At 41.0% G+C, this 10,544-nt stretch overlaps 1 protein-coding gene across 2 annotated transcripts; it reads left to right on the top strand.

Annotated features, from left to right (window-relative positions):
- The first annotated feature begins 126 nt into the window (after positions 1-126).
- Positions 127-10,173, top strand: EIF2S1 (eukaryotic translation initiation factor 2 subunit alpha). Of its 2 annotated transcripts, none has more exons than XM_081902238.1 (8): positions 127-391; positions 1,075-1,316; positions 1,554-1,633; positions 4,637-4,788; positions 6,296-6,402; positions 7,339-7,436; positions 8,060-8,203; positions 9,783-10,173. In XM_081902238.1, exons 2-8 carry the CDS (start codon positions 1,076-1,078, stop codon positions 9,906-9,908), a joined length of 948 nt encoding a protein of 315 aa, XP_081758364.1. In that variant the 5' UTR covers positions 127-391; position 1,075; the 3' UTR covers positions 9,909-10,173. The 2 variants fall into 2 exon arrangements, with proteins under 2 accessions (XP_081758364.1, XP_081758363.1); XM_081902237.1 differs by lacking the exon at positions 127-391 and adding an exon at positions 737-925.
- Positions 10,174-10,544: the final 371 nt, after the last annotated feature.

Genomic DNA, 10,544 nt, shown 5'->3' with positions numbered 1-10,544 from the left:
ATGGTAAATGTACAATTCTGACTGCAACCTGAGAAATCCTTGCATTCTGCCTCGTCTTCCCAATACAAATAGCCGTTGTGACCATTCTACCCTTTTCTATCTCTATGCAGAGAAGTAATTCCGCTGCGGGCGGGAGGCGCTAATAAGGTTTGGCAGTCGTGTCGCGCGAGCCTTTCCTTCCCGCCCTCCCGTCTATCAGGACAACCAAAGACTTATGGGAGCAGCTGGGTAGAAATGCTTCCGGCTACTTTCCCCGAAAATGCTTCCGGAAGAGGCGGGATGGCGGCTGCGCATTTTGAGGCGGGGTACACGCTGTGACCAGAGGCGGATACGAGCAGTCGGCCGAGACCCCAGCCCGGAGCGCAGAGAGCGCGGCCTGTGGAAGAGACAGGTAAGCAAGCGGCAGGAGGGCCGGCCGCTCCGGGGCGGCCTACGAGCGGGAAGAGGGCTGCTCTGTGACCGACGCCCGGCCGCGGCGAGGGGGTGGGTGGGTGTCCTCCGTCCGCCATGCGGGGAACTCGCGGGGCGCGCCCGGCAGGCCGAGACGGAGCCTCCCCATCCCGTTCCTTGGCTGCCGCGCGAGGGGACCGCGGGGCCTCTTCCGACGCGAGGCAGCGGCTTCCCGGCCGCGCTTCTCCTGGGACACAGGCCTCCCTCGGTGAGGTGCGGGTTATGTCACAAAAGGACACCCGTCCCCTCCTCACACGGCCGCGACGCCTCTCCTTAAGTTGCGCTTTGTCACACAGCCCCCACGTTTGGTGTTTCGGGGGGAGAACTAGTCAATAACCGTCCGGGGGGAAACTGGACGGAGAAAAACGAGAGGGTTTCATAGCGATGTAGTTGTTGCGGCGACCATAATGTCGGCCCAGAACACAGAGAGTGACAAGGAGGTTTCTAAGCAGCGTTCTGCAAACATGCGTGTCTGGTATGTTTTCCTTTTTTTCTGCCAGTTGCAGGAAAATAGGAAATTTCTCCGATACCAGAACAGTCTAAATAGATGTTACTGTTTGCCGTATCATGATTCGGTTTGGGCTGTTACAAATGAATAAATGGTCTCTCGATATAATTTTGCAGGATGCCTGGACTAAGTTGTAGGTTTTACCAGCATAAATTTCCAGAAGTTGAAGATGTGGTCATGGTCAACGTCCGCTCCATTGCAGAAATGGGAGCCTATGTTAGCCTACTGGAATATAACAATATCGAGGGCATGATTCTGCTCAGTGAGTTGTCCAGAAGACGTATCCGTTCTATAAACAAACTCATTCGAATTGGAAGAAATGAATGTGTTGTTGTCATAAGGGTGGATAAAGAGAAAGGTAAGTTAAAATTCTAGAGTGTTATTTCACATTCTGAGTATGCAGTCTAATGCATTCTGTCATAGCCTACCTGTAGCTGGCTTCTATATAGAAAAGTAAAGTGGGTTTCTAAAACTTTTCTTCCTGAAACAAGAAGTGTTTTCTACTGCCTTAAGTAGATAGAAGTGGCATTTTTATGAGTTTAGAAGTTGTGTTGAATCCTCACTGTTTTGAGATACTTCATTTTGTATTAATTAGGTTATATTGACTTGTCAAAAAGAAGAGTCTCTCCAGAAGAGGCAATAAAATGTGAAGACAAATTCACCAAATCAAAAACAGTAAGTTACCATATTATTGGTTATTCTAGTACTTTGCAGAATGGAGTGGGTGTAAATTCTACTGGTAACTGTGTACATGATATTCTTATGTTTGAAAAAATGTACCTTGAGTTATTTTGCTTCATGATGCAGGTGGGGAACCTGTGGCCCTCCAGATGTTAGAGTGCAGCTCTCATCATCCCTAGTCATTGACCATGCAGATGAGGAGTTAGGAATCTGTCATCTGGAGCAAGGGTAGCCAGTGTATATCCTCCAGATGTTGCTGAACTCCCATCAGCCGCAGCTAGTATTGCCAGTGGTGATGGGAGTTGTAGTCAGCTATACTGTGTGGGCACCATGTTGCCAATCCTGATCTGCAGGGTCACAGGTTCCCCACCCCTGCAATGACAGTTTATGCAGTAGTGTTAATAATTGTTTAGAGTGTTTAGGACTTGCGAGAACTTTTCTAAGCCTGATTTAAATGAACAAGAGCATTGAGAAGAAATGTGATATATATTGTTCTGTATTACTGAAAACGCCTCTGAATTTACCTGCATGAAAGTGATTTTGTGTTGTCTGTTTCATCTCAGTTATTTATAAAAATTATATACCATTGTATCATAAAAATATACCAAATATACCACAGCAGTTTACAATATAAAAATATAAAACCTGACAGTGACATCAGAAAAAGTTAAAAACAAGTTAAAAGCAAAAGGAAATTGAAAACCAACATCCATACACCATTGTGGGGGATGTACTCTTAATTGTCTTCATAGGTCTGGAGGAATAGATAAGCTTGCAGCAGGCATTTAGAAGTTGGCCAGATGGTGCCTGTTATAATAATAATAATAATAATAATAATAATAATAATAATAATAATAATTTTTATTTATACCCCGCCCTCCCCAGCCAAGGCCGGGCTCAGAGCGGCTTACAAGCAATAATAAAAACAAGATGAATGATTACAACTTAAAAACAAAAATAAAATACAACATTAAAATAATGGAACATTAAAATATTAAAATGTAGCCTCATCGCAGGAGGAGAAGGAAAAGAAAAAAGAAAGAGAGGGAGGGAGGGAATCAAATTGTTGAATCTCCATTGGTAAGACATTCCACTGGACTGATGCTAAAGGCTCGGTTTCTCATTCTTGTCAGGCACCAGGCGAAAGCATTTCTCTATTACCAGGCTGTTGGTTGATTAATCATTCCATGGGCTTTTAAATGTGTTTGTGGGAGGGGAGTTATTGACTTGCTTTATTATTATGTTTTCTGTGTTCTCATTTTGTGTTTTTATGTTGTGAACTGCCTGTGAAATTCGGATGAAGAGCGGTATACAAAATTAATAAATAATAATAATAATCTAGAACAGGTAACTTGAATATGGGAGTCACCCACCCAAAGAGCCTCCATCTCCCCAGGATTTAAACAGAGTTGATTGACTCTCATCCAGTCCATCACTGCATCCAGACACCAGTCCAAAACTTTCACAGCCTCTCCTGATTCAGATGTTAATGGAGAAATAGTACTGCCTGGGATGGAACAAAGGGCAAAAGAGCCTCTCCCTCTCTTTCACTCTCACACACACCAGGGGGCCAAAGCAGATTGGACTTCCAGCACCTGCAATTTGCTGCTTTCCCCACTTCTTCCTTTAGGCAGCACAGGGGGAGGGGGAGGGCCAAAGAGGAGAGGACCAGATTGCAAGCCTCAGAGGATCCCTTCTAGCCTAGAGGTTTTGTGTCCTTGGGGTACACTTGTTTTAATGTATTATACTACAATAAAATTAAAATAACTACACAGATTCTTATTTAAACCTTTTTAGGAACAGAAATCTTTAGTGGCCTCATTCACATTTCACAGTAAGCCAAACTATGACTTACTGGGACCACACAAACATTCCTGAAAGGAGCTTGCATCCTCCTTGCTGCTCCTTGATATTTTTAGCATAGTGCAGCACTTATACCAGCATCAAATTTGCTGGTAACACCAAACTGGGGTAGCCAATGTCACAGAGGACCGAATCAGGATCCAAGATGACTGTAGTAGATTGGAGAACTGGGCCAAAACCAACAAAACACATTTCAATAGGGACAAATGTAAGCTGCTTCACTTAGGCAGGAAAAACCAGCTGCACTAATATAAGATGGGAGACACCTAGCTTGCCGGTAGTCCAGGTGAAAAGGATTGGGGGGGGGTCTTAGTAGACCACAAGCTTAGCATGAGTTAACAGTGTGATGCAGATAAAAAAACCTAACGCTGTTCTAGGCTGTATCAACAGAGGTAAAATGTCCAGATCAAGGGAAGTAATAGTTCTTTGTCCAAGCTGGAACATGTGCAGAGGAGGGCAACCAAGATGACCAAGGGTCCTGAAACCAAGCCTTATGAGGAATGGTTGAGGACGTTGGGTATGTTTAGACTGGAAAAGGGGAGATGGTATAGCCATCTTCAGATACCTAAAGGGCTGTCAAATGAAAGATGGAGCAAGCTTGTTTACTCCTGCTCCAGAGGGTAGGACACAAACCAATGGATTCAAGTTACAAGAAAGGAGATTCCAACTAAACATCAGGAAGATCTTTGTGATAGTAAGACCTGTTTGGCAGTAGAACACGTTCCCTATTGGACTCTACTTCTGTGGAGGTTTTAAAGCAATGGTTTGATATTCACCTGTCATGTATGCTTTAATTGAGATTCCTACATTGTAAAGGGTTGGACTAGATGACCCTCTGGGTACCTTCCAACTCTACTATGATTCCTCCTTGGCCATGGTTAGCTGCTAGAGCTTAAAAAACTGGGGCGGAGCAAAGTGGCTTGTGTTCTCCTTACCAGGGGCCAGCATCTTTGTGTTAAGCCATGGTTTGACTTAGTGTTAGGTGTGAAGGCGGCCAGTGTTTTTTTCAGAAAGGGTATCTTAATGTGCAAAATGCACAAGCAATTATCACCCTTTTGTATTTTTTCATATGAATTATTCTCCGCATTGGAAGTAATTGTATGCATTTTTGAACATTTTCCTTGTTGTATGTAGGTTTACAGCATCCTTCGCCATGTTGCTGAGGTTTTGGAATACACAAAGGATGAGCAGCTGGAGAGCCTGTTTCAGAGAACTGCTTGGGTGTTTGATGACAAGTATAAAAGGCCTGGATATGGTGCATATGATGCTTTCAAGCATGCAGTGTCGTAAGTACACTACTTTTCCAGTTTGTATTACCCCTGATGACAAACATTTCAGTGGGTTTAGTTTGTTATAAAATGTCATATGCAACAAACCTTCTTTGCCTGACTGATCACCCAAATGTCAGTTCAGATACAGCTACTTTTGGTAATGTTTAGATTTTAATGAGGTTTAAGGGAAAATATATATTAAAGACTACAGAATAGCCTGCAAGACTACCTTTCTGCATTCATTTCTTGTTCCTGCTTATTGCTATTGATGGAATGTTTCTTCATATTAAAACATGTTCCTGAGAAGGCTTTGCAAGAATCCTTCATTTCACTGGTCTGTATGAAATGGATTTGTTTTGTATCAAATTCATGTGGTCACATGAGCCCCTACCTGCAAACTGAATTAAGGCAGTTGAGATATCATAGAGCACTACAGACCTAACAGCCATATCAGAATGTGCACAAGACTAATGATGCACAAGGTCTGCTTCTATGAGATTAGTATGTTTAAATAGCAAGTAGTTTACTCAAGAATAGGTTTGTGTTAGAGTTTAACTGCTTAGATAAGTGATAGCAAGCTGTTATCATATGTATGGAATTATATTTGGAAACTTGTATAAAATTAAAAGTGTCTGCTATGGTACAAGGAGGTTTTTTGTAAAAATTCTGTTTTTATGGTATCTAACTCCCCGTTAGCCTTAATAAAATGTATAAAGGGCATAGTAACAATTGTTGAAGATGAAATTGACATAGCTGCAGTGCTTTTTTCGGGGGGGGGGGGACACAAGGGTACATATACCCCTAGACATTTTGGGAATCTAAGTTTGCCATCATTGAGGGGCGGTATTTCAATATGAGTAGGAAAATGAGAGTACCCCTAAACGTTATTTTAGGAAAAAAATCACTGCATAGCTCAGATGTATTTAATATGTTCTGGTAATGCTCTGAAATAAAGAACATACTACTTTTCTATAATAAATTAAATATAAAATATAACTAGTTACAGTATACTACATCAAAGTCAGAGAACAAAGATTACAATATAGTTGTTTCACTGAAAAATAGACTAATGTACTAGAATAATAGGTGCATGTACACAGAGATACCCTTATTAAGAATATTATGAAATACAATTTTTAAAGGATGTAACAGTTTAAATTTATGTCAATAAAACAATTTTTATAAAGTAGTAATTTTGGGGGGTTTATAATTTTTTTCCTCTTGAGACAATGTAGACATATTTTTTGTTTACAATATTTAAAGTTATATTAAAAAGTTACATTTTGTAATACTGATTGGACAGTATTGTACTATAAATTATGTTTACAAACAAATGGAATGATTTAGGCCAGTGCCTATTTCTTAACCATAGGCAGGAGAAAGACTGGAGAAAATGTTCACGCAAATTCCTCCTGCTTTCTATTATCAGTGTTGAGAAATGCCTCAGTGTTGGTCCTTTCAATCCTGTTAAAATGCACTTTAAGGAATGCTGGCAGGCTTACATTTATGGGTCTCTTACTAGGGATCCTGCAATCCTTGATGGACTGGATCTGACAGAAGATGAGAAGCGTGTGCTAATTGATAATATCAATAGGCGCCTGACACCACAAGCAGTCAAAATTCGAGCAGGTAAGTCCCCAGACCAGAATTGATTAAAGAAACGAGGCTTGTTAATTTAGACTGAGCTTCTTACGGAAGAATATCCTACATGGATGATTAAAGATATGCTTGGTGAGTCTACTTTGACAACAAGTTTTCTGCACATATGCTATACAAAGTGTTGTGAATGAGATCACACAAATAAGCTGTTTGACTGGATTCCTGTAAAACTACCTGAAGCTTGTCATTCCTTGCCTTTAGAGTTTATAGTTGTGAGTTACTTGAGCAATCTAACTAGTCATTTAACTTTTCATGTTTTTAACTTAGGACTTCCCTAAAGCTTCTTGAAGGAATATGACAGTCTCAGAGCTAATTATGCTATTATGCAAGATCAGGCTCAACCACAGCAATACTAGTTGCATGTTATGAATCACTGGGGAGTGGTTGCAGAATTGTTGAGGCTAATCCTGACATGTCTGCTAGCTCATAAACTAGTGCTGCACGGAAATTCTGTCTGAATAATAAAACAAGTTAAAATGGGAAGCACAAGGGCTTTTTTGCATCCCTTTTATGACCATGTTGAACAGTGCAGGAACTAGGACAGAGCCCTGTGGCACCCTGTTTGACATGAAGTCATTCTCATTAGGCTTGGATGTTCAGCCAGCTGTGGAACCATCTAACTGAAGTATTGTCATGCCCATTGTTTGCCATCTTGTTAAGAAGATTGCTTTGCAAGAGTCTGTATGGACTGTGTGCACAGTGTTATATTGATCTATCAGACAAACCATGCCTTAGCTATAAAGTTGCACTGCACTTGTTCTGATTAGAGATAAATTTATGAGGGGGGTACTAAAATACAGAGGGCTGAGTAATAATAGAATAAATGACAGGTTTTAATCTCTGCCATCTTTCTTGGATAATATTTTATCTGTGTTTTAACGTAATTTGTCATTATGCCCCATTTAGATATTGAAGTTGCTTGTTATGGCTATGAGGGTATTGATGCAGTGAAAGAAGCTCTCAGAGCTGGCCTGTGCTGTTCCACAGAAAGCATGCCTATCAAAGTAAGTGACAGCCAAGACGTGTGTTCTGGAAAACTATGAATATGATAAATTTGCAGCGTCCTGCATCAGCTGTGACATTGGATGATACCTGCTTGTGGTTTTAACACACATATCCATGATAGACCTCATGTAAATTGTGTGTGTGATGGAGAAGGATGGTGAGGTGAGAGAAATCCTCTCAGAGTAGTCCACTTGAGAGGAAATCTAGTTATGACTTTGGAAATGTCCCAGTTTTCCTGGGGGTATTATGTTACAGACAACTCCCAATTTGTGCAGGGGTTGTATTCTGGATCGTCACTTGCATCAGCAGGGTGCATGTAAGCTCGCCCTGTTACGCCCTCTTCCGTGTCTGACAACAGCACACGTACCTTGAACACATGCAAAATAGCTGTTGCCTGTATTTATTTCACATTGTTGCATTTTTACTATGAACCGTTTTCCGTTACTGGGGCGAAAATCGTTGCAAGAGAAAACAAGACACAGTTATGTCCTCTTTTGCTCATTACTCATTACTGTAATATCAAAGTAGCATTTTCCACACATGCTGGAAATCCCGTTTTTCTCTGTGGTGGTACAATATTTTTTCCAGACTTGTAGGCTTGTTTTTTGCACACCTTTTGTAGATTAATCTGATAGCTCCTCCTCGATATGTGATGACCACAACAACACTGGAGAGGACTGAAGGCCTTTCCGTCCTTAGCCAAGCCATGGCTGTTATCAAAGAAAAGATTGAAGAGAAAAGGGGAGTCTTCAATGTGCAGATGGAAGTAAGTATACTGCAGTCTCTTCTCCTAACCAGTGCTGGTTGCTAACCTGAAGACCACCTTCCTGCTCCTTCAAATTTTAGGGATTGTGGGCCCCAACTTTGGAGAAAGAAAGATACTCCCATCCAATCCACTATCTTGTGTTTACTTGTCACTTTTCACAAAAAAGCCTCCAAATGGCTTATAGACTTTAAGAAATAAAACTAAAATACAACATTTGAACTAGAATAATGATTCAAAACAAGATGCACATTTTAAAACCAGAATAGCAATACATTAAAAGTGACCAAACACTAATTATAACTTAACAACAAATACTCTACAGTAGTTCAGGAATTGGTGACTTCAAGATTAGATTACAGCAGTGCACTCTGTGAGGCTTCCCTTGCCCTTGATCCAGTTTGTGCAGAATGCTGCAGCATAGTTAGAGACAGGAGTGAGACTCTTTCAGCATATAGCACCCCAGAGATATGCACTGGTTACCATATCAGGCCAAGGTGTGTTGTGGTAGCTTGAGCTTCCAAAAAATTTACTTGTCCATTATTTTTAGTACTTGGACCATACTGTTAATATCCTTATACCGTATCTGAACACCTATCTTTTTGTGTACCCTGTACTTTGGTGCAGAGGGGAGATGTCTTTCTTTAGGGACTCTTATTTAACCTTGGTCAGCCATACATTAGTCAGAACACTACAGCATCCTTCTCTCCCATCTTTCCACTTTCCTTCCCTTGACCTGAAAAGTGGCTTAAATGGGTCTGTAAGGACTGGGGAATAGTTTGCAAAGAAAGGTTATGTGAAGGTAAAGTCACTGGCTCTGCAGCTGACAGGTTTTCAGGTTGCTCATTTTGTCCAGCAGGGGGTATGGTGCGCTTTCTTCACCGCAGTTGCCTTTGTTCCTAACTTTAGCATAGCAGCAGAAGCTGACATCTTAATAGAAAATATGCTAAAGGATTATTAAACACTAGCCATATTTTCAGCACACAATTGATACTGATCCTTCCATTTATTAGAAATGTCACTTCTTCTTATCTCAAGTAGAAAGATACAGTGGTACCTCGGGTTAAGAACTTAATTTGTTCTGGAGGTCCATTCTTAACCTAAAACTGTTCTTAGCCAGTATAAAACCTGAGTATTATTATTATTATAAACTATCTCAAAGCAATTTGACAGAATAAAATACAACACAAAAAAGCTATTTAGTAGCGGCAACAGTTGGAAAAGGTACTGCAGGGAACTGGGTGGTGATCTTAAGACTGCAATCACAAACCAGGCAGCATGCTGCAAACTGAGCTGCAGTGAAACCTCCTTGAGGACTCAGGCCTGCACATAAGTGTTTGAGATGGAGCTTCGAGAGCATCATTTGCAGGACATTATTACAAACTACTGCTGTTCATTGGTCTTGCAGCCTTTTGGCAATGTATCTAGCAGATTGATACATCATTGTTTTTAACATTTGGGCAAGCAAGCTGCACGCACTCTAGTTGTGTGAAGCCTTTTTGATGCAAGCACATCTGTTTAACTGGTTTCTGGGTCACACTGGAAGATAACTTAAGTGTTGATCATATTTGTGATGTTTCAGCCCAAGGTGGTTACTGACACTGATGAGACTGAGCTTGCAAGACAGCTGGAAAGATTGGAGCGTGAGAATGCTGAAGTGGATGGAGATGATGATGCCGAGGAGATGGAAGCAAAAACTGAAGACTAAATTGCATGGGATTGAAGAAAAGGGTTGCAATTATGCAAGCAAACACCAGCCAGTGACAACACCTTTGAGTGATAAGGTGTCTGATATTGAAAACTCCACAAGAAAAGACTTTAATATTTTCGAATTTTAATGAGACCAAATTTTGAAGAGACGAGAAACCATCTGCTATCTGCTTCAAAAGTGCTGCTTAACTTCCTCAAAGGGAAGATGCTTCTCTCTGAAGTTGTAATTCCCTTCCCCCACAATAAACCAGGCATTGTCTAAAGGTTGTATTTACTATCTTCGTATCTAACAAATCAAGATGGGCAGCCATTCAGTATGTCTGGTAGTGAGGTTTCTGGAAATTAAACCAGTATTCCTCTGCAGACTGTACTCATGCAAATATTCAATAAATTTCTTGGATATTTATCTAGCTTTTTCTTCCTCTTCGCATTCTTAAGAGAGTTTTAATGCACATGGGGCAAAGGTCTTGCTGCTAAAGGCGATGGAAATCAAGTTAATTTAACTGCCAGTCCAGTCAGCTTCTGAATGTGGAATTGGGGAAGGGAGATGCAGAGGGCACCATTTTGTCCTTTGCCTGATGCAACAAAATGTCTTGGGCTAGCTCACAACGGCCCCAAGAAACATCAGTGATGT

This window comes from Podarcis melisellensis (genome assembly GCF_964234715.1).
Source record: "Podarcis melisellensis genome assembly, chromosome: 1".
Lineage (NCBI taxonomy): Eukaryota > Metazoa > Chordata > Lepidosauria > Squamata > Lacertidae > Podarcis > Podarcis melisellensis.
This window is presented reverse-complemented; position numbering and strand designations above follow the sequence as displayed.